At 56.9% G+C, this 22,043-nt stretch overlaps 1 protein-coding gene across 2 annotated transcripts; it reads left to right on the top strand.

Annotated features, from left to right (window-relative positions):
- The first annotated feature begins 7,704 nt into the window (after positions 1-7,704).
- TBX1 (T-box transcription factor 1) lies at positions 7,705-17,545 on the top strand. Of its 2 annotated transcripts, XM_054288921.1 has the most exons (8): positions 7,705-7,738; positions 8,956-9,370; positions 12,558-12,659; positions 14,034-14,205; positions 14,429-14,584; positions 15,992-16,059; positions 16,266-16,366; positions 17,109-17,545. In XM_054288921.1, exons 1-8 carry the CDS (start codon positions 7,705-7,707, stop codon positions 17,543-17,545), a joined length of 1,485 nt encoding a protein of 494 aa, XP_054144896.1. The 2 variants fall into 2 exon arrangements, with proteins under 2 accessions (XP_054144896.1, XP_054144895.1); XM_054288920.1 differs by lacking the exon at positions 7,705-7,738 and having other exon boundaries at positions 8,895-9,370.
- The last annotated feature ends 4,498 nt before the right edge of the window (positions 17,546-22,043 follow it).

A 22,043-nucleotide genomic window follows, 5' to 3' on the forward strand; every position in this document is an offset into this window, starting at 1 on the left:
CCTCAGCACCCTCAGCAGGGCATCTGCCTGGGTGGTGGGGTGGTGGAAGCAGGAGTCAGAGCAATGGTGTGAAATCCTCAAAATCCTTCTGCCTGGGAAGAGGAATGTGCTGTCAGTAATACTGGTGGGGCTTTGCAGGCAGGCAGAAGGGACCACCACTCCTGTCTCACCTGCCCCACCACAGAACTCTTAAAAGGGACAAGGTCTCCCACAGGGCATAAGGAAATAGCAAGTGGGGCTGAGAACCATAGACAGATCACAAAATCCCTTAGGAACAGGCGCATCCACAAGTGGGTAAAGTGACAAGGAGGCGAAGGAGAAAGGACCAGGCTGGTAGAAGCACCTCTGCTTTTTTCAGACAAATATGGGCTCCAGGAAGGGTCCTGGGCTCATCTTCAAGTCTGGTCTCTGCTCTTACAGACTGCACTCTCCCCTGTGACTTTAACATGTGTGATCTGCCCTCAGTGGCAGTGCAGAGCCTGCTCCCTCTCAGCTGGATGTGATCCAGAGGGTTCAGCTCCAGCACTGACGCAAGAAGAAAAATCTCCATGATGTAGCCAGTTTTTATGCTGGATTGGATTTGAAGAAGCAGCTGACATTGGCTGAAGCATCCATTCCTTATGGCCTTTGGGGAAAGTTTGCAACAGGTCTGATGTAACATCCAGCAATGCAGGGAGAAGATTTATCCCAGTGGGATCTCCTGTGGATTATGCAGCCTCCCATTAGCATGCTGAGCCTTGTGGTTTGTTGTTTGTGTTCATTTGTTTATGCTAACATTCTGTGTTATGTTAGTGATTAATATATATCATCATCTACCACACCAAACCCCGTGAAAACATCTGAGCTCCAGAACAAGCGATGTCAATCTGTTCGTTGCTGTGCCAGGAGACAAGGTGGAACACCAAGGAATGTCCGGGCTATTTTACTGGCCTAACAGAAAAGGAAGAAAGTTCTTTCCAGATAAAAAATCCTTACAGGACAGTCTACAGCAACTGCAGACAGGGAGCTCCATGCAAGGACAGTGCTCATCTAACTGAAGCCTCTTGTGGGATGGAACCATCTGGGCCCCCCGTGTGGAAATAAAGGCACACACAGACAACCTGCACGGCTACAGCAGCTCTGCTGGTGCACGGTGCCTGTGTGGGTCAGGACTCTGCAACTGCATCCAAGTGAGAACCAGGCTCCCTTTAGCCAAAATAAATGTCTGCACAGGATGCTGCAGTGGCACTGAGTGAATATAAACCTTCAATGTAACAACCACAGCCGAGTTGTGGATAAATGCCTGACCTTCCCTCTAGCGACAGGGCTGCAGTGGATGGCTTGAAATTGACTCTGGCCCCTCAGAAGGCATCTAGCAAGAAGCAGTGAGGCAGCTACTTTCCCTTTAGATGCAGATATCAACGGTGTCCTTCTCTTCTTTTTGGGACTTCTCACCCCCTCTTGCCCAGATTTGTGCTGCAATAATAAATACATTTCAACTAAGCCATTTTTGGCACCTCAGTACTCCAGGGTGTGGGGGGAATCCTTCTTTCAGACTAATAGTACCTCATATCCCTGTGTCTGCAGCCCCATTTCCCTGCACCCAGTTGGGCAAGAGCTTCCCCAGGCAGGAGGGGATGGGCACTGATTCTCTCACACCTATTAGTGGCAGATGTGTGTGTCAGCCCCAGGCAGCAGAGTAGCATCCCCGTACAGAGCTTTTTGACAGCATTAATGAACAATAATGAGGACAGGAGTGACAGAGTGACTGGTTTTAGAGGTAGCTCCTGGTGCGCTCAAAACCAGATAAGCAAGGGTTGCTCCTGGCAGAGCTCCAGGCAATGACCCCAACTGTCAGGTCCCCTTGTCCTGGCCACCCCAGGAGCTCTCGAGGGAGCTCTGAATTCTGGGGCTGGGCGAGGGTCCCAAAAACTTTATAGCCCCAAACCGTGGACCACACAGGGCAGCTGCACTGCAGGAGAGCGTGGGTATCTCACTGGAGAAGCACGAGCAGTTGTCAGGGTGGGAGCCTGGGACTGGGGCGGGGAGAAGTAAAAGAAAAAAGAGGGGAAAGGGAGAAACTGCACCGGCTGTGTGCTGGGAGAGAGTGGCTGACAGTTTTATTTCTGAGAATTTCCCCGTGCGTGATCTCTACTTTGGGATCTGCAGGCAAGCGACCCTGTAAAAGCAGCCTGAAATCCCCATGGCAAATAACATGGAGCCAAGGCTGGCAAGCAGGAGCCAGTGGGAGGTGTGGGGAGAGTGAGAGATATGGGAGCCCAGATCCATTGCCCTGGACTCTATGGAGCCCCACTGACTCCCCACCATGCTCATCAGTCAGGCAGCCCATGAGGTCCCACAAGTCCCAGTTTTCACTGACACATCGCTGTCTATTAGCATGAAAACCACTGTTGTTCATGAGGATTGAGCTGGTTATAAAACAATTATTCCATCTGATTCTTTTCATTTTCTTTTCTTTTCTTTTCTTTTCTTTTCTTTTCTTTTCTCATCTTTTTCATTGTTCTTTTTTTCTCTTTTTTCTCTTTTTTCTCTTTTCTCTTTTCTCTCTTCTCTTCCCCTCTCTCAGCCGCCCACCGGCGGAGCACAGCCCGGTTCTGTGCAGACGCCGCTGCCGTGCGCTCTCAGGTGCCGCTGCCGCCGCCGCTGCCGCCGCCGGGCCGAGCCGCGCTGTGCGGGGCCGCGCACCTGCCGCGGGACGGGCCAGGCGGGTGCAATCCTGCTCGGGACCCGGCGGCCCGGAGAAACCAGCGAGCTGCAGAGGGGCACTGAGTGAACCCCGCGGGGCCCCGCGCAGGGACGGCGACTGGCGCCGGGCCGTGGGTGCCAGTGCCCCCAGCCCAAACCGCTCCGGTGCGCAAAGCGGCTGCCGAGGAGCTCGGGCTCTCCCTGCCTGGCTTTTCGTTCGTCCGTCTTCATCGGCTTGGCTGTCTTTCCGTTGTCTCTTCTCTTCTCTTCTCTTCTCTTCTCTTCTCTTCTCTTCTCTTCTCTTCTCTTCTCTTCTCTTCTCTTCTCTTTTCTCTTCTCTTCTCTTCTCTTCTCTTCTCTTCTCTTCTCTTCTCTTCTCTTCTTCCTTTCCTTTCCTTTCCTTTCCTTTCCTTTCCTTTCCTTTCCTTTCCTTTCCTTTCCTTTCCTTTCCTTTCCTTTCCTTTCCTTTCCTTTTTTTTATCTTCTTACTTTTTCTTGCTTTCTTTCAATTTTTTCTAATTCTTTATTTCTGTCTTTCTTACTTTCTTTCTTTCTATCTTTCTATCTTTCGTTCCTCTGTTTTGCCCTGTTTTCTGTTTCACTGTCTGTCTTTTTTGGTGAGACGAGATTCACGCGTTTGATTTTTTTTTTTAAAGAGATTCGTTTATTTCAGTACAAACGTCAGTTGCAAAATCATACTAATAGTCGCCGTAGTCGGAGTAATAACGAGGATTGCTGTAAATATAAGAAAAGTACTCATCGATAACGATCTCAAAGTAAACGCCAGAAAATCCCCGTTTTCCCCAGGACCCGCGGGAACTTCAGGCTTTTTTCACCTGCCGAAATGTCCCCCGTGTCCTCTTTATTTCCATCCTTACAACGAATCCGTAAACGTCCGCGGTTCCCGTTAGTTGAACCCCTACGAATCCTTTTTTTTTCCCCAGCACAATCAGCAGCAGCGGGGCAGCGTCCGCCTTTCCCGTGCCGCGCGGGCGGTGCTGCGGCGGCGGGGCCGCGGGGTTCTCGCTCGCCGCTGGGCTGTGGGTGCGGAGCGTGCGGAGGCTCCGCGTGTGCGCTGCGGCTCCGGGGCCGCCTCCGGCCCCGCGGGGTCCCGGCCCCGGCTCCTTGCCCTTGTCCTCCCGATAGTTATTTACTGCCCCACGGCTCAGCGGAGAGCGGGGGCTGCCGTGCCAAGGCCGAGCCGAGCCGGGCCGTGCGAGGCCGCCCCCAGCTCCCCTGCAGAGTCTGCGCCCCCCCCTTTCCGAAAGCCCGGGCTCGCCAGGGGCCAGCCGGGGTGCAGGGGTTGGGGGCGGGAGGGACGGCGGGGCCGGGCAGGGGCCGGGGGAGCGGGCAGAAAGGAGGGATCGCGGGAGGGACGAGTGGAGAGATGCTGGCGGAGGGGTGAGTGCGGAGGGCGGACGGAGGGAAGGCGGCACAGTGGGGCTGTGTCCCAGCCAGGCCCCAGGGACGCGGGGACAGCCCATCGGGGCCGCGACGCTCGGGTATCACAGCCTGGGCTCGGGATGCGCGGAGGAACCCGGCTTGGGGGACCCGGGCACCTCTGCAGCAGCAGGGCCATGGCTCGGTGTGTGTCCGTGACCAGGGACATATAGCCCGGCCCGTGGGGAACGGCGCCGGCAGGGAGTCCCCTGCGAGGGAGGACGAAGGCAGGAGCCAGGGGTGTCCGCCTCGCCTGAAAGGTCTGGGGGATGATGGGGTGCGGGGCCCAAACAGGGAAGGGGGTTCCAGCGGATGTTTATTGCGGGGGGTCGGGAAAGGTGGTGGAGCGGCAGGGACACGGCGATGCTCGGCTTCGGGGCCGCCCCGGGACTTGGGGGTTGCCGTCGTGGGGAATGCGCGAGTCATTGCCACGTTTTGCATTCCTCAGTGCCACCACAGGCTTTTGAGCCATCGGGCTACATCTTTTCGGGACGAAACAGATGTGTGTCCACGGAGGATGAGGAAAAAGGGTGAGAGGTGTCCCAACCCTTCTTCCGCATCGAGCTCTGGCGTTTTCTCACCGCGGAGCCGTTCCGGCGGAGAGGCGGCGGGACAACCTCGACCTCTCCTCTCACCTGCTCGGGCGAAGTGTGAGCTGCGGGGAGCAGAACCTCTGGGCTCGATCCTAACAAACACACCCGTGCTCCGGACGAATGCAGAGCCAGGGGCACAGCAGTGATGGCTAACGGCGGGATTAGCAACCCCGCGTCGAGACTGGATGCGCTTTGCAGCGCGGAGAGGTCGAGGAACGGGGACGTGCGTCCTCGGGACTTCTGTCAAATGCGACCTCTGGGCCCTTTTCGGGGTGCTGGAAAGGGGTCGACTCCGCTTGCTGCACAGTGCCGTGCCACTCTCTCCCTCGGGTGGGTTCTGTCCCTGCGGGGTCCCTGTCGCAGGGCAGACAGGGTTGGTTTCCCCCTCCATTGTCTCAGCTCCGCCCAGCGCCGTTCACGCGTGTGGGAACCCCGCGTGTCTGCGAGGCCAGGCAGGAGATGTGGGAGCGGGGCGGCGGGGTCTGCTCTCGGGGATTTGGGGTTTCGAGGCTTCCGCCCCGCCATTTGGCGAGGACCCGCTCCGCTGCCGCCCAGGTGACAACGATTCCCGGCAGGTCCTCTGTTCCTGGTAGACACCGCTCAGCCCCGACTCCGCCGGCCGGGCGGACAGGCCGAGGGACCGGTCTGCGCCCGGGCTGTCCCCGGCGTGGCGTCGCTTACAGCTGGAGTTTTATGTAAGGAGCAGGAAAGGAGAAAGGAATAAACCTGGGAAACGGTGCGGGCAACTAAGGCAGGGACTGCAACCCCAAACTCTGCTGGGGCGTCGGTTTCGGATTTTTTCTTAAATTCCAGGGGAACTATTTTCTTTCCTCCTGGAGCAGAGGCTGTCCAAAGCCAAGCATACCGCGGGGAAGGGGCATCAGCGTCCCGCTCGCATCAGCCCTTGAGTTCCCGGAGGCGGCTTGGAGTTCGCACCCGCGGCTCCTCGCTTTCCTCCGATATTGCCCCGGGGTGCCCAAACGAAATCCCTTCCCCTCCTTCTTGTATTGCCGCCAGGTGAGCAGCGCGGGTCAGTACCGGGACTGTCTTCTCCGTGACGTGTCCCCGAGCCCGCGACAGAAGCTGCCCCGGCCAGGAACCGCGCTGCCAACAGCAGCAGCAGCAAAGAAACAAAACACCGATCATGTCACGCTCTGCCCTTATGCCGTTAGCTGCAGGAACATATGCTCAAATATGTAAGAGTAGTCTAGATTTTTCTCTGCAAATATTTTTACCACATCCAAAGATAATATTTCAACAGAAGAATCAAGCCCCGCAGGCTACAGACAGGGCAGCTATATATAACCCGCTTGCTCACTCCGGCTCTCCGCGCATCGCTCGGGTTATGCAACCCCCACCGCGACGGTAGCCACCGGCGCGCCCCACAGCTCCGCCCGCCCCGTCGGGGCAATTCCCCGGGACCTCGGTGCAGCTCTCCGCCCGGAGGAACCGGCACCGGGGCGCGGACCGAGACTGGTACTGGTACCCGGGCTGGGCCGGAGCCGGCGGGGCGGGCGCATCGCCTTGCCCCGCGCCGATGCGAAAGAAGGGCCCGGCGAACGCCGCGGCGCTGCCAGGGGCCGGGAGCGGGCGGTGAGTAGCGCCTCGTCCTCGCCGGGGCAGGGACGGGAACCGGGCGCGGCTCCCGGCCCAGACGGGCCGCGCAGGTGCTGCCGACGAAGCGGGCTGTCAAGCTGGGCTAAGCAGGAGCTCGCCTGCCGCCTCGTTCGTTGCTTTCCGTTTTCTCCGCTTTTTAAATTTTTTTTTAATTGGCGAAGGAAATGCTGGAATGCTGGCGGGCGCTTTGGGAGTTTGGTGGCCCAGGGCTAGGGGGGTCCCATCCGGGCGAAGCGGCCGGCAGTACCTGCACCCGCTGCTCACCCTGACGTGCCCAGACCCCGCCTGTTGCGGCGGCTCAGACCGCGGGTCCCCGCGGCCACCGAGCCCCGAGGGTCGCCCCCAGCCCCGCAGTGCATGCGAGCTGGAGGAAAAGAGCTATCCCTTCTCTCGGTGCCGGACATCCGCAGCGTGACGCCGGGCTCGGCTCGGCTCGGCTCGGCTCGGCTCGGCTCTTCCCTTCCCGTCGGCCGGCTCCCGGCGCCGTGATTGACACCGGCGGCCCCTCCGCCCGCCCCGCAGCACATCCCATCCCTCCCCGGCGGCCGCTCGCCGTGCCCGGGAGGCGGGGAAGGGCCTCCCCAGCCCTTTGACACCGTCTCGGCAGGAGTTTCACTTCGCTTTCGCCGCCGTCGCCGCCACTTCTGCAGGCAAACACCCCCGGCTTCCATGTGACGCCTCCCAGCCACTGAATGGGGAAAGCGCCTATAAGGGAGACACTTTCCCTTCGTGCCGGAGAAAAGGAGGGGACGAGGGGGGCAGAAGCAGGAGGTGGCGGTTGAGGGGAAGGGAAGACAGAAAACGAATTAATAAATCGCAGGGAACGAATTGGGGAAGGCGGGGGATGGTGAGAAATGGACACCCCGGGAAAGAAATTCGTGGCATTATTTATTTGTTGCCCCCCGGTCCCGTCTCGCTGACAGAGCTCGGTCCGCCGTTGCGGTGCTCGGCGCTAGCTACAAAGGGTCCCGGGGAAGTTTCTTGCTCCCCAACGCCCTTCCCGGGGGGACGAGGGTTTAGGTTGTTTTCTGTTGCATTTATTTTTTTTTTTAAGTTTCCCTTCCCCACCCCTCCCCCCCCGTCTGGAAGGAGGGGGTCTCGTTCGCACCTCCCTGGATGGTGCGGTAGAAAGGAGGGGAGTTAGGGGGTGGGAGGGGGGGGGCTCGTGGTGGGAGGCTGCCGCGCCTGCTGCTCCTGCATTGGTGTCTCCCCTATGGACGAAAACAGCCCTCTGTCTCCCAAGGCAAATGCTTTCAGTATCGCCTCTCTGATTTCAGTCGCCGCCGCCGAGCAAGCAGGGAAAGGAGAGCTGGAGGAGCGCCGCGGCGGCCGCAGCGCGCCCGCCCGCCCCGGCTGCCGCCCTCAGAAGATGCACTTCAGCACCGTCACCAGGGACATGGAAGGTGAGTGCCGCGCTCGGCCCCGCAGGGCTGCGGGGACGGGACCGCCGGGCACCGCGTACCCGAGGGCTTTCACTCGGCCCATGCCGGCGGCCGGGCCCGGGGCAGCGCACGGAACGCGGCCTGCCCGCGGAGCCGGTCGGGGGAGGCTTTGCCGTTTCTCCCGGCACGCCTGGGGCCCTGTAGCCCTCCCTTAGAGAAAGGCATTGCCCGTGGCCCGGTAGCAGCTTTCGACGGCTCTGCCGCTGGGACTCGCGTTTTCTCGGAGGTGCTGAAAGCATCCCCCGACAGCGCCGGCCGTGCCTGAGGCACCGGCAGGCCGGGGCTCGGCTCCCACCGGCTCTGCAGCCCTGTCCGGCCTGGGGGGCTGCGTCAGAAATAACGCAAGAGACCCCCGGGACCTCGAGGAGCTTTTCAGCATCGAAGGGGATCCGAAGGAGCGGCCGCTCCGCCGGGCGGCCTGTCATGTGCCGCAGGGCCCTCTCGGGCGGGCGGCCGAGGGCTGCACAACCGGGTTCGTCCCGGTGCTCCTCGGCGCGGACCCGGAGCTTTGCTCTGGTGCCGGCCTCTTCCTCTTTCTCGTCCGGGGATTGAAGGAATGGGGCATTGCCAAACCAGATCCGAGTTCCTCTGTCAGCCGCAGCCCCGCGGCTCCAGAGAGAAGGACGTTACCTGCAGCAGCGTAGCTACACGGAAATAAGAGCCGATTTCTTTCTCTAGATTTCCCCACTCCTCTATTTTTTTTCTCTCCTTTTTTTTGGAGAGGGGGCGAAAGGAGGCAGTTTGCTTTGTCCCGAGTGGTGTGTGGCGAGGGAGGCCTGCAGAGATAGCACGGGCTTTGCACCGCCGAGGCTCTTGGCAGACCTCTCGGGTTTGCAAAAGAAAAAAAAAAAAAAAAGAAGAAAAAAAAGGAAAAAAAAAAAAGAAGCCTAGGCAGGCAGGCAGCGGGAGCAGCGAGCTCCCCGCCTGCCCCGGGGGGAGCGGGGCTGGGGCCAAGCAAAGCGGAAAGGGGGAGGCGCCCCGCTGGGCTGGGCGCGGGGCAGGAGAGGAGGCGGAGGGCACCCCGCGGAGCCGGTGCGGAGGCGGGGGCCGCGCGGAGCGGCGCGGAGCTGGGGGGAAAGCGGGAGCCGGAGCGGAGCCCTGACCGCTTGTTTTTGGAATGATTTCAGCTATCTCCAGCCCCTGGCTCACCCAGCTGTCCCATTTTTGCGATGTTGCAGCTTTCACGGCCAACAGCCTGAGCAGCCTGAACGCCTCCGGGGGGTACCACCTCTCCCCCTCCCCGGGGGACCCGTACGGACAGCATGAGCCGCCGCACTACGAGCCCTGCACGGCTCAGCAGCACCCGCACCCGCCGCCTCAGCCCCAGCACGGCTACCCTTTCGGCGGGGCGGCGGCGGCGGCGGCCGGGACCAACCCGCCGGCCCCAGGCCCCGAGCAGCCCGAGGGCGCCGGTGGAGCCGCTGCCGGGCCGGCCGCAGTCTCGGGCTGCTCTGCGGGGGCGGCCGCCGCGGCCAAGGCGCCGGTGAAGAAGAACCCGAAGGTGGCCAACGTAAGCGTCCAACTAGAGATGAAGGCGTTGTGGGACGAGTTCAACCAGCTGGGCACCGAGATGATCGTCACCAAGGCAGGCAGGTCAGTGCGGAGCTCCCGAGCGGCCCCGGCTCTCCAGCCTCTCCCTCCGGACCCGGGCACCCAGGCCAGTCGGGGCGGGAGAATCCGGTGCGAGTGGTTGAATTCGCAGTTTGGGGGGAAATTGAAGCTGCTGCATAAGGGCGAGTCGCGGAGCGGCCCGGCCCGGCCCGGCGGTCGCCGTCATTTGATCTTTGCGCTTCTCCTGGGGCGAAATCTGCGAGCTCTTGCGGCCCGAAGGCCTCGGTGCTGCGGAAGAACGCGCGGCTGCTGCTGCGAGCGGACGGCGAAGGCGTGCGGAGGACGGCAGGCAGGGCACTGGGTTTCACTCCCGCTTAAAAGGGCGCTGTGCTCCTCCGGGCGCCTTCGGCTGTGACCCCACACGGGACTTTGATCCGCGTTCCCGGAGGACGGTGTGTGTTCTCGGGGCGGACAGCAACGATACGGGGGAAGGAAAAAAACAACACGCAAACCGTGCAAAACCTGCTAAATACATTCTTAGCACGGGCAGATGTTTTCCTTCCGGCGGAGACGCGAACAGACCCTAATTCTGCACCTTGAAACGCGTTCCAGGGCTGTTGCATTTCCCGATTATCGAGTAACGAGCCCGGCTGAACGCGGCTCCTCTCGGCTCTGCTCCGGCCGCCGCGGCGCGGTTCCGGGGCCGGGACCCCGCTCCTGGGCAGGGAACAAAGAAAGCGGCTGATGCGATCGCGTTAGGAACGAGCAAAACATATGGGGGGAAGAGGAGTCCCAATTACAGTTGTTAGTTACTGCATTTAATGGAGATCCCCGGGAAGCGCCGCAGCCGCGGCGGTTCGGGCAGAGCTACGAGGCTTTCCCTGCCAGGCTCCGGCAGAGCCGTGAATTGTCCAGGTTCTGAGTCTTCCCTTGGTTTAAAGCGATTCGGCGGGGGGGAGACAAGAAAAACAAACAAATTAAGGAATCCCCCGTTGCTTGCTCTGAGTTCGCCCCGGGGCTGACTGCGGCGGGATGGCCGGCCGGGCGGAGAGGGTCGGACTCCGCTCCGAAGGGTCTGGCAAGAGCTGTGACCGCGGCCGTGCACTCCCGCTCTCCCGTCAGCGATTTTGAGGGTCCCGAGAGTGCCAAAGAAAAAAAAAAAAAACAAGTAGAAAGAAACATACTTTCATGTACGCAGTGGCCTTTTAAGTTCGGGTGGAATTTTTTTTTTTTTAATATTAGCAATTTCCTAAAATGAAACAATCACCGTGGTGCCTGGTGCAAAAGCAGCCGGGGCTGCGTTGCGGGACCGGGCGGAATTTCCCGCAGACGGTGCTTGCCCCGGCGCCGGGTCGCACAGCCCCGCTGTCTCCGGCCCCGGCCCCTGAGCCCGGCGCCGGGCTCGGCGTTGCTTTCCTTAGCGGAAAAGGTCGTTCAGGCTCCAGGCGGAGGCTCTCTGCAAACAGGAGTTCTTCGATCTGTCTTTCTTAGCTCTCCAAGAGCGAAAAGATTGCAAATATCCCATTTCTAAATGTTTCAGAAATTAACCAATTCGAATTGAATTGAGGGGGTTTCTCTCTCCCTTTTCTTCATTTACTTTATGACACAGTCGAAACTCCAGAGAAGCGAGTAAAAACAGGAGAAAACGAGGTACAACCAGCAGGAAAAGGCTCGGGGAAGGCGCTGCAAAGCCTATTCTCTTCCAGCACCTCTGGGCTGGCCCTGCTGCTTGTCTAGATGGGTCTTATCATCTCAGGTTGTTTGTTTTAAAACTAAGTTTTAGAACAAGAAACACCGGAATTGGAGCTAATGGGGGCTTTTACATGTTTAAAAATAATAATAACAGAGGGAGCGACTGAAAACGTCCTCCAGAGTTAGCTGAAGCCTTACGGAGAGGGAGACGTAGCTGCCCGATGCCGATGCAGCCCGGCAGCGCTGGGCCCGCTGTGGAAGAGCTGCGGAGCCAGAGGCGCGCTGACCCATCGCCCCTCAGAGGGGGGAAGGGGCACAGAACAACGGGTCCGGCCGTGTGCCCCGAGAACGAGCCGGGGGGGCTCTCTGTGTCCGGGTTTGATCGGGCTGTTTGTTCAGGGGTTCGTTGGGGCTTTGGTTTTTCAATGGCTGCAAACACTCTTCCCGAAATATTGCCTACAGTCGCTCGTTTGGTTTACTATTCTATAAAACAAAACGAAGCCATAACGAGCCCCGACGCCAGGGCACTTCTTCGGCGTGTCCCGCCGGGGAGCTGCGGGCGAGGCCCTGGTCCCCGTGTGTGCAGATGCAGGAGGGAGGGACGGGTGGACCGTCCCGGCCCCTTCCCTTAGCCCACCGCCGGTCGCTTTTGTACTGCACCCCCCTGAAGGAATCGTGCCCTCCCGGAGCGTGGGATCCTCGTTTCGCCTTAGCTGTGGGTCCCCGGGGGCCTGCGTGGGGAAAAACCGGGGGAGCAGCCGCGGGGCCTGGCCTGCCCAGCTCCGGAGCCCTGGGCTCCTTTCCGCTCCCCCTTTCGTTCCACAAAGGTGCGGGGAGCGGGAGCTCGACCGGGCTCTTGCAACGAAGTAGATCCGGGACGGGGCTTTCTGGGACATCCCCGTTGCCCTCCAGCCCTTGCCCGCCGAGAGGGAGCGTTTGCCTCTCCGGCCTGGGAGAGGTCTCCCGCTGGCCCTCGGGGCTGTTGCTGTAACCACTGCTTTCAAACGGGCGCAGTTTGGTGGGTACAGAAGCTGCACAGGTGGGAACTCGATCACCTCGTGTTGTTTGCCGGAGTTTTTAGATTTGACCCCCACGGGCTGCCTGAGACTCCCGAGCTTGAGTGCAGGTCCGCAGACAGGGTAATGCCTCCAGTCAGGTCAGCTAAAATGATGGGGATACCACGGGAAAGAAATTATTTTCACTTAATCTCCCCATAGCAAAGGCCGAGGATGCTCCTGTTTCCCCTGTCCTCTCCGTTCCACCTCTGTGGGGTATTTCGGGTGTCTGACATGAACAGTCCCGGAGCCAGGGGGAGAGGCAGGACCCTCTGGCTCGCCTTTCAGGATGCTGCCGAGGGCTGGGGAACACGGCAGCTTGGGTGTATCTGCCTCTTCCTCCAGCCAGCGGTTTCTGTGAGGGGACTTATCATCACAGCTGGGAGGGTATTGGAGCAGCTGGAGGGGAAGAGACCCGTGCCGGCCCCTCGGGGCTCCCTGCTGCTCCTCAACGTAGCACTTCTCTCTCCTCTCTGTGCCAGGCGCATGTTCCCCACCTTCCAGGTGAAGATATTTGGGATGGACCCTATGGCTGACTACATGCTCCTCATGGATTTCGTCCCGGTGGATGACAAGCGCTACCGGCAAGTAACAAATCCCTGGCCTGTCTCGTGGTTCTTGGAGCCATAGGGGCTGGTGGGTGCTACCCACCCTCTGCTCCTGTCCTCTGGGGGTTCAGGGATGTGCCCCTGAGCATGACACCTGTCGGTGTGAGACAGGGAGGGGACAGGGGATGCGACTGACCTGGGGTCTCTTTCACACCCTTGCAACGAGTCTGGGGCCAGGAGCGGCTGCACGGGACCGCAGGGCCCCCTCAGCCTCCACACCAGGCTCACAAGTGGCCGGGGCCAGACCAGCATGGGCAGAAGGGCAGGTTTCCACAGGGCACATGGCAGGAACTGCCTTGTCCTGCCCAGAAAAGCTCTCCTTGTCATACTGCTGCACGTCTCCACCCTTTGCCACTTAACAAAAATCCCCTCGGTGCTCCTTGAATGCTGTATCCCCTCAGCACATGTCCCGAAGCCGCGCCGTGCCTGCTGGGGAGCTCTCTGGGTGCTTGGGTGAAGAGAGTGGGTTTTGTGTTCTGGAAAGGCACCAGCCAGCCAAGCCACAAAACCCTGCCCTTGTTTCCAGCAGCAGTGTAGGAAGGCCTTGGAAACTGTCGGCTTACAAGGCAGTTATGCGGTCTGGTTTAGGACCCCTTTAATTTTAAGACAGTGAAAAGCGCATTATGTATTTAGCTTCAGATCAAGACGCCGAGCAGGCAGCCCGCATAGGAATCGCAGGGTCCAATATATAAATATTTAGACAGATATCCAAATTCTCAGGGCGTCCTAGAAATGTTTGCTTGTCAAGGGAAGTAGGATATATAACATCCAATTGAGTATATCTTTAAAAAGTAATGTTTCTGCTCAAGTCCAATGGTGTCTAATTCCCCCTGTGCAAACACTGGCTTTTAAAGTAAACACGTGTATAGAAGAAGATTGGTTTCTCTGTTTTAAATGTTACTGTTGAATATGTATTTTGAAAGAATGAAACGAGACTGCTAAATTCTGAACCTGCTATTAATCTACACACAACTTTCCACTCTTCACTTAAAGCGAGAATATTACTGTATAGAGGGCTTTTTTCCACCTTTTTTTTTAGAGGAACGGGGAGGCTTTTGTGGCTTCTCTCCCAAATCTACACGGGTAGCTATAAATTTCCTCCATCCTGCAGATTTCTCGCACGACAGTTCCATCGCTGATGTGATAAAATAGTATATCCCCTCCGCAGCAATTCTGGCTGCGGAAAAGAGCTCGTTCCTCTCGTGGGAAGCGGGAGTGATGGAGGGGCGGCGCTTCCCCCTCGGTGGGCCGGGGGGATCGGGCCGGGCCGGGTTCTGCGGGGCGCGGGTGCTGCAGGGACGCGGCGGGAGCCCCCCGGGCCGCGGCTGAGGGTGCCTTCCCCTCCCGCAGGTACGCCTTCCACAGCTCCTCCTGGCTGGTGGCTGGCAAAGCCGACCCCGCTACCCCCGGGAGAGTCCATTACCACCCGGACTCCCCGGCCAAAGGGGCGCAGTGGATGAAGCAGATCGTTTCCTTCGATAAGCTCAAGCTGACCAACAATTTGCTGGATGACAACGGGCATGTAAGTGTTCCCGGGTAAAAATGTCCAACACGGGGCTGCACGGGGTGGGAACTCCCCGCGCTGCGATTCCCGTGGGGTGACCCTGCCCGCGCCCTCCCCGGGGGCTCTGCCCCAGCCCCGCGGCTGTCCCGGGCAGTGGAGCCGGCAGGGCCGGGGCTGCGCTCTCCTCTCTCCATGCTCCGTCTGGATCAGTTATTGTCTCCTTGCTCGTTTTATCATTCAGATCATTTTGAACTCCATGCACAGATACCAGCCGCGTTTTCACGTGGTCTACGTGGACCCCCGGAAAGACAGCGAGAAGTACGCAGAGGAGAACTTCAAAACTTTCGTCTTCGAGGAGACGCGCTTCACGGCAGTGACCGCCTACCAGAACCACCGGGTGAGGCAGCAGCGGAGCTCGGGGCAGCAGAAAGCGAGGTTGGGGTCGCCCCGGAGGTACCACGGGTGCGGGTGCATCCGGTGCTGGCTCAGCCCCTGCGTCCGGCTCCGGGGCTGGAGGCCGGGCTGCGGGTGCCCGGCGGCGGCGGGGATGGCTGGGGGTATTCCCGCCTTCTCCCCATCTGCTAAACCCATTCCGGGCAGCGCTAGGAACCCGATAGCCGGGGAGCTGCGCGGAACGGCTTCGGTGTACGCCGAGGAAGCGACGTGGGCTCTAGTCCCATCTCCAGCTTCCCCCCGCCCAGGGGACCTCATTACCTATGTAAAGCCGAGACCGGGGCTAGTGGGGAAACTACAGGCTTCCCGCTGCGAAATGTCACTCACAATTTGTTTGGATAAATTTGCGATTTTACTGCTTTAAGTTCGTAGCGGTCTGTCTCTCCTCAGAATACAATTATACGTTAAAAACGAAACAAAACGAAAACCAACTCCCCCACCCCAATCTAATGCAGATCTCTGGGCAGCAGTTAATCCAATTGCTCCTTCAAATCGCATCAGTGTAATGTAAAGAGCAGGAATCCCAGCAGCGAGTGGAAATACGATTTCATAGCGAGGGCTTTTAGCGCTGCTCCGAACGGCCCCGCTCCGCGGCGATGCCGCGCAGGCCGGGGCTGTGTCCGGGGGCTGTGTCCCAGGGCTGTCCCTGAGCACCGGCGCAAGTGTCACCCTCTGCAGTGGCTCCGAGCAAATTGACCTGAGCTCTCTCCGGGATGCTGCGGTCGGGCCGCGCCTCGCCCCGGTGGAGGCGGCGAGGCCACAGAAAGGCTGTGCCTTTAAGGGGCTCTGGAGTCCCTCCCCGGCTGGCATTTGCCTGATGGCTCCGGACAGCTGCTCTTTCTCTCCTGCTTTCTATCAGTTTGACCTCTAAGGCTGGAACTGTCACTGAGGGGCTTAAAGTTTGTTTTTCAACCCATTCCGGAAACTCACAATCACATACTTTATCCGTGGATTTGCTTAAATATAGAAAATGTCCTGCCTTCTCCCTGGCGAATTAAATAAATACATAAGTATGATTTATCCAGTGATTTGTCTTAACTGCTCCAGTGGTGACCCATATAATGTGGCATTTTCTTACAAGTGCATTTAGTCAGATTTTGCAGCCGACTCACACTGCCTCTCTCTTCACCTTGAACTCATATTAGGCAGCATGTTAGCCCGCATTTTCTAGTGGAGGGAAAGCACATGTTTGTGCTCTGTGGCAGAAAACACCCTGGCTCCACCAGCCACCTGGATCCTCTCTGTTACACCAAGCACTGCTGAGTCCCAAAGCCTGCCCAGGGACACACTCACTGTTTGGCCAGGGAGCCCTGCGTGCTGCTTTGAGACATTTTCCAACTTCTTCTTACAGATCACGCAGTTGAAGATTGCAAGCAACCCTTTTGCCAAGGGATTCAGAGACTGTGACCCTGAGGACTGGTAAGGCTATGCTTTTATTGGTTTTGGCAATACCCCACTCACCCTATTTCACATGTATCTGCCCAGCTTGCATTTGCACAAGGGTTTCCTGGAGGGGGACACCGTATTGGGCCCCATTTGCCAGCTGCAACTCAAAGAGACAGTACTCAAATTGTTCATTCTGTTGGACCGTCAGCTCTGTATCACTTCTCCCCTTCCTCTTCCAGGCCCAGGAACCACAGGCCAGGGCCTCTTCCTCTCATGAGCGCTTTTGCCAGATCCCGGAATCCAGTCTCTTCCCCAGCCCACCAGAACGGGACAGAGAAAGGTGAGAGCCCTCAGTGGCCAGGCCAGCCCATCTCCCAGGCCCTGCTGGCCTGCACAGCCCGTGCATGCATGCTTGGGGCCAGCCTTGCTCACCGAGCTGGTGCTCAGCCCCATTGCTAATAAGCTTTGTGGTATCGTTTATTTTTAAAAGAAAAATACCCGCCTTTATAGCCTAACTTATTCTTCCTTGGACGACAACATTGGCTGTTGTGTGCTTAAGAAAATTTGCTGCTTTAAAAAACACTGCCCCTTGCCTTTAGTGTCCCATTTTCGACTTTTTAGCAACAAACTCAGCTTTTCAGGCAGAGATGCAGTGCTGGCCACAGGTTCCTGCTCTCATTGCCCTTTTAATGCGCCTCGGCAGTGCGTGTAGGGCCAACCCACTCCATTCAGGAGCTGCAGTCAGGTCGAACAGCACCTCTGCCCATTGACTGCTTTTCCATTACCCAGAGCAAACAACTGCAAAGACAACCGAAGGCCTTTTCTTCCAACGCACACCGGGCCTGCAAAATAAAGGGAAGTCTGTATTTGTTTAGTGTTACACAATTGCAAAAATGTCAGGCGTGTACCAGCTTGTCAGTCAACTCAACTCCATTTATCGCAGTCAGAAGGTCCCGTCCCGCCAGCCCCGTTCCTGCCGCATGCCGCTGCCGCACGCCCCGCTCTTCCCTTCGCGGCCTCTTCCCGCTGTGTGCGGATGCGCTCCCGCGGGCGCGGCCGCTCTGACTCTGTTGCCCCCGCAGATGCAGCCGAGAGCCGGCGGGAGTTCGAGCGGGAGGCCGGCGGGACGGCGCTGCACCAGGCCGAGGCCGCGCACCAGCAGCTCATGTCCCGCGTGCTCAGCCCGGCGCTGCCGGGCGGAGGCGGCGGGCTGGTGCCGCTGGCCGGGGCGGGCGGCGGCCGGCCCAGCCCGCCGCACCACGAACTGCGCCTGGAGCCCGCCGCGTCCGAGCCGCTGCACCACCATCCCTACAAGTACCCGCCGGCGGCGGCCGCCGCCTACGACCACTACCTGGGGGCGAAGAGCCGGCCCGCGCCCTACCCCCTCCCCAGCATCCGCGGGCACGGCTACCACCACCATCATCACCACCACATGAACGCGGCGGCTGCGGCGGCGGCGGCCGCCAACATGTACTCGCCGGCCGGGGCACCCGCCGGCTACGACTACGGGCCCCGGTAACGGGGCACCGGCGGCACGAGAGACACCACCCTCCCCCTTCCCGCCTTTCCCCCACCGCCGCCTTACGAGTGAGCTGATTGGCCAGCGTGACCTGATCGACAGCCAGACAGCCCAATCACCGGCAGCCGGGCCCCGCCCCGCGCCCCGCCCTGTGGGGGCTGTGAGGGCGGCGGTGCCGGGAGCTCCATCGCGGTGTGACCCGCGGCTGCACTTTGATAAATGAAGCCATATGTCCTTATCTCTCTGTTCTCCCGCGCCTCCGTTCGTGCCGGGCACCGAGGACCGTCGGGCGGCTGGGATGCGGTGGGAGAACGGTGAGGCGGCAGCGGTGAAGTGACTTATCCTCTCTCACTCGCCCGCCGGGCCTTCTGCTGGAGGTTTGGTGTTGGCGGTGCCCCCGGGCCTGTACGTGAGCACCGGGCGGGGGCTGTGGGCCGGCCCTGGGCCGTGTGTCGTCCTGCACTTGTCGGTGTCGGTCTGTCCCAACCCGGGGCACACCGGGGGCTGGTTCACAGGTGGCTCAGGTGGTTCTTTGAGGAGATTCCTGGGGAAGCAGAGTTTAGTTTAAGGGAGTGCTTTGAATCCTCGCTGCCAGAACAAATTGCCCACTTCTCCTCTGGCCCTGACCCATTTGTAAGTTTTGGGGTTCACTGGGATGCCTTAAGCAAAGCAGCATTTTCTGGAGCTGTTGAGAAGGGCCTATGGCCAAGAGCACAGACACGTGCAGCTGTGTTTGTATCTTGTTTTCCCAACAATACCTGCAAAGGTTTAAAAACCAGCCTGGGGTGGGGGGATATCTGCAGATTTCAGGCTGTGTGTTCCCCACCTGCTTCCCAGGCAGCCTCACACAATTATGCCTTCCTGCATCCTTTCCTGAGCTCTTGTATACTCTCTCATGGAGGTGCCTTTTAAAGGGACTTCAGGGTTTTTTTCTGACTAATTTGCCCCTTATATTTGGCTGACCCAAACTGCAGTAGTTCTAAAGCATCTATTCTGCATTACTTGCTTGCTGCATCTTCCCTCTTAATGCTGGTAAGTACTTTTTCTTTTTCCTTTAGTATCTTCATTCAGTAGTTGTTCCTTACTGCTAAAAGGATGGCTCTGCTCATCAGAGTTCTCCAGTGATGTGTTTTGAATGGTTGGTTTGTGTTTTTGTCAGTGATGTGTTTTGAATAGTTGGTTTGTGTTTTTGTCAGATGCTCACCGAAGGCAGTCCCTTTGTGTTCAGAGAAGGTATTGAGCAGCTCCTCAGCTGTGTTGGTATACAGTATTATGAACACTTTCCTGATTCTTCCACATGACTCCATTAAAAGATGGGGGCTGTTTCTTTTAAAGTCATCTATTCATCCATGTTTGTTCATTTTCATTATAAACTCTTTAAAACATGTTCTTTCCCTTGTGCAGGTGGCAGTGTTAATAGCAATGTTTATTTTGTCTCTGGCAGTGAGCTTAGGGCTTCCAAAACCTTTTTGGAAAGGTTTAAGAAGGGATACAGGCTACCATGAATATTTTATGTATTTTTTTTCTGTTAAAAAATATATCTGGATCCATAAAAAAAACTTGTGCAAGAAATATGTATTTTATTTGACATTTGCAGTGAATTGTGAGATTCTTAATGTCTGACTAAAGCATAATGTTCTCAGAAAGGTTGATGTAAAATAGCCTTGTGCCTATTATTAGTCAGTGGGAAATGGCTCTCGGATGTGCTCTGTTGCTGTTGCTTTGCCGCTGTTATTTCAGAGGTTTCAGTATGATTTGTTATCTGTAAACTGATTAGTGCCAAAGCTTTGGTCAAATGTTTAATGAAGTTGTTATATTTATTATTTCCTTCAAAGATTATACAAACCCTTTTTTTTCTTGATAGTTGCAGTGTAGGAAAAAAAAGTGAAGACAACCAAAGAATCATATCTGCAAAGTGTAGATACATGTAGATATTTGTAGATATATGTAGATAATCTTATTTCATTTCAATTGAAAAGACATTGGACAGTGACATTTATAAATATTTTTCCTCTTCTTTCTTTCCTTCATTTCTTGTTTGATTATTTGTGTATATTTGTCAGCATGTCTGCCCTGAGGTCTAAGCCTCCCCTACAAAATGCAGTTATTTAAATAAGGAGAGTTCTTAGTCTGAGCAAACAGTGGCTCTCCATAGGTGATTGTTCCTTCCCTTCTGTCCCTGCTTGCTGCAGGTGCCCGTGGTTGTGCTAATCTATCACAATACAGCAGTGTCCAAGGTTGGGGTTCCCAGGTGAAAACAGATCTGTTTGGATTGGTAAGCACCTGTTCTCTTTAAGCACACACAGAGTGACCCAAGGTGCCAGGACTAAATGTGCCTTTAATGAAAATGGCTCAAGGCTCCTTGCCTTGACTGTAGGAATTTCAATTTTATATTTGTTAGAAGAAGAGAAAATCACAGCTTCAAGCTATGGCTGTGGGTAGAGGGCCCTCAGGATCACCATCTGTGTTCTGTGCTAAAGAACCACTGCAGAGGTCCTGAGGCTGAATGGGAAGGAGACCATGCAGCTGTGTCAAGCCCACAGTCTGAGCTATGAAAATGGTATTTCTAACCATGCATTTAGTCCATCAGCATGCAAGGTGCTTACACATGTTCACATTGAAGCACATTAGCAGTCCTGTTCATGTTGTGTTTCAATCCTTAAATCAGAATTCTTCAGGGCTTTGACTGGTGTCCCTCCTTCCATAACAATGTCTCACTGGATGGGAGTGTTATAGATATGGGAAACAAAAAGGGTCATTTTTCTATCCAGAAAAAATCCACTTCAAATAAATAAAACCCCATAATGCTGCAGATTGACCAGTTTTGAAAATCACAGAAAATTTGTAACACTTTAATGTCATATGACCTGTCAGCCTGTTAGTCAGGACATATCATGTATAGGCCATGCATTGTAGATTGATTTGGGGAATGAGTTTGTATGATGTGATTTCGTGTCTGGTTAAACTTCACTGAGCCCACGCTGTCACCAAGGGCCATGGCACACACTAGGACAGAAGGCAGCCACATTTCCAGGCAAAACTTCCACTTGTGGGTACCTCAGGTCACACAAAGCACTTACACATGAAGGGTCTGTAAAAGCTGCTGTGAAACAGGCCCAAGTGTGGAGGTTACAAGCATCCTTTGTATTTTCCAAATAGGGCTAGAGAACAAATTAGCCATCTAGCTCATTTTCAGGAGGTACAGGCTGAGTTCAGTGATTGCTTCTGAGGTCTGCAAACCACATCACCCAGCTCAGTGGATAAATCCAGGATTAGTTCCTTGTTCCACGCAGGTGGAACAAGGGTGGCCTTTGCTTAATCACTTAACCCAAACACTGGGGATAGCTCCAGCTTTCAGAAATGGTTTTTTGCAGTTGATTTTATTCTGTCCTTGCTTGTGAAATTGATTAAATTCAATGTAGGATAGGAGCATCAGGATGAGACTCCTGTGTGTTTGCAGTATTCATGCACACTCTTTACACATTTCATAGATGTTCTCTTCAGTCTTTCCTTCTCTTCAGGGAGACCCTATAACTCTCAGGCAAGAATTGTGCAGGCAGTCCCCAGCAGCTGCCTCTCAGTATGCTGGGCTGTTGGCATCTCTTCAGTCAATATCAGGCACATGTACCCATGGCCCTGGCCAGGGGAGCAGCTGCTTTGGCTTCCTGCTGCAGTGTGTGTAACAGTGGCTGGCAGGGTGGAGAATGACCCGAGGACTGTAGCAGGTATAGAAAGCTGTTCTGTGTGCAGCAGACTGCTGGGGACAGTGTGGGTCTCCCATGAGCTGTGGGCTTCCAGTGCATCTCCACACAGAGCCATGGCCAGTGGGGCTACATGGGTCAGGGGCACCTCAGCTGGGGCACTGTCCTTTCCTGCCAGCACTCCTCCTCTCCAGCAAGTGGATTTCAGCCTGTGATGCTGGATCCCTCACCAAAGAGCAGTTGTACCTCGATCTGTGTGGAATAAGAAAAGCAGGTTGTGTAATGTTCTGCCTGCGTAAAGGGATCCCTGTGGCTGCTAGAAACAAGTCAGGCACCCACAGGTTTGGGCTGGGGGCAGAAGCTGAGCCCTGCTGCCTGGAGAGGGCTGGAAGAGCACCCCCAGCAGTACCTGCAAAGCAGCTTTCAGCATCATTGCCCAAAGAGCTCAGAAAGCTGCCGAGAGCCTGTGGAACACGGCTGGAAGGTGGGAGAAGAGCATTTCTGTGCACATACATGTGTTGGTTCTTTGTGCTTTGCCTTCGGTTTCCTGATTGAAACAAAATTCTGCAGCGCGTTGAGGCCGCGGGTGCTTTGGCCTGACCCGCGGTTTGTGTGGAACTGCCGGTGTGGGCAGGGACACCCCCGGTGTGTCCCGAGGGTCACCTCGGACGGTCCCCGCAGGTACCGCTGCCCGGTGCCCGCGGCGGAGGAGGAGGAAGAGAAGGAAGATGCTGCGCGCAGCCCGGCCCGCCCTGCCTGAAGAGCCGGCTCCCTCCAGAGGGAAGAGCCGGGCATGG

This window comes from Melozone crissalis, unplaced genomic scaffold (assembly GCF_028551555.1).
Source record: "Melozone crissalis strain CALT ecotype California unplaced genomic scaffold, PUWL_Pcris_2 ptg000063l_1, whole genome shotgun sequence".
Taxonomy (NCBI): Eukaryota; Metazoa; Chordata; class Aves; order Passeriformes; family Passerellidae; genus Melozone; species Melozone crissalis.

What these genes read in the sequence shown, in the direction of transcription:
- TBX1 (XM_054288920.1), top strand. Translation starts at nt 8,895, where the DNA reads ATGATTTCAGCTATCTCCAGCCCCTGGCTCACCCAGCTGTCCCATTTT. An exon ending in CCGCCTACCAGAACCACCGG is followed by an intron (nt 14,585 to 15,991) that starts GTGAGGCAGCAG and finishes TTCTTCTTACAG; the next exon opens with ATCACGCAGTTGAAGATTGC. An exon ending in GACTGTGACCCTGAGGACTG is followed by an intron (nt 16,060 to 16,265) that starts GTAAGGCTATGC and finishes TTCCTCTTCCAG; the next exon opens with GCCCAGGAACCACAGGCCAG.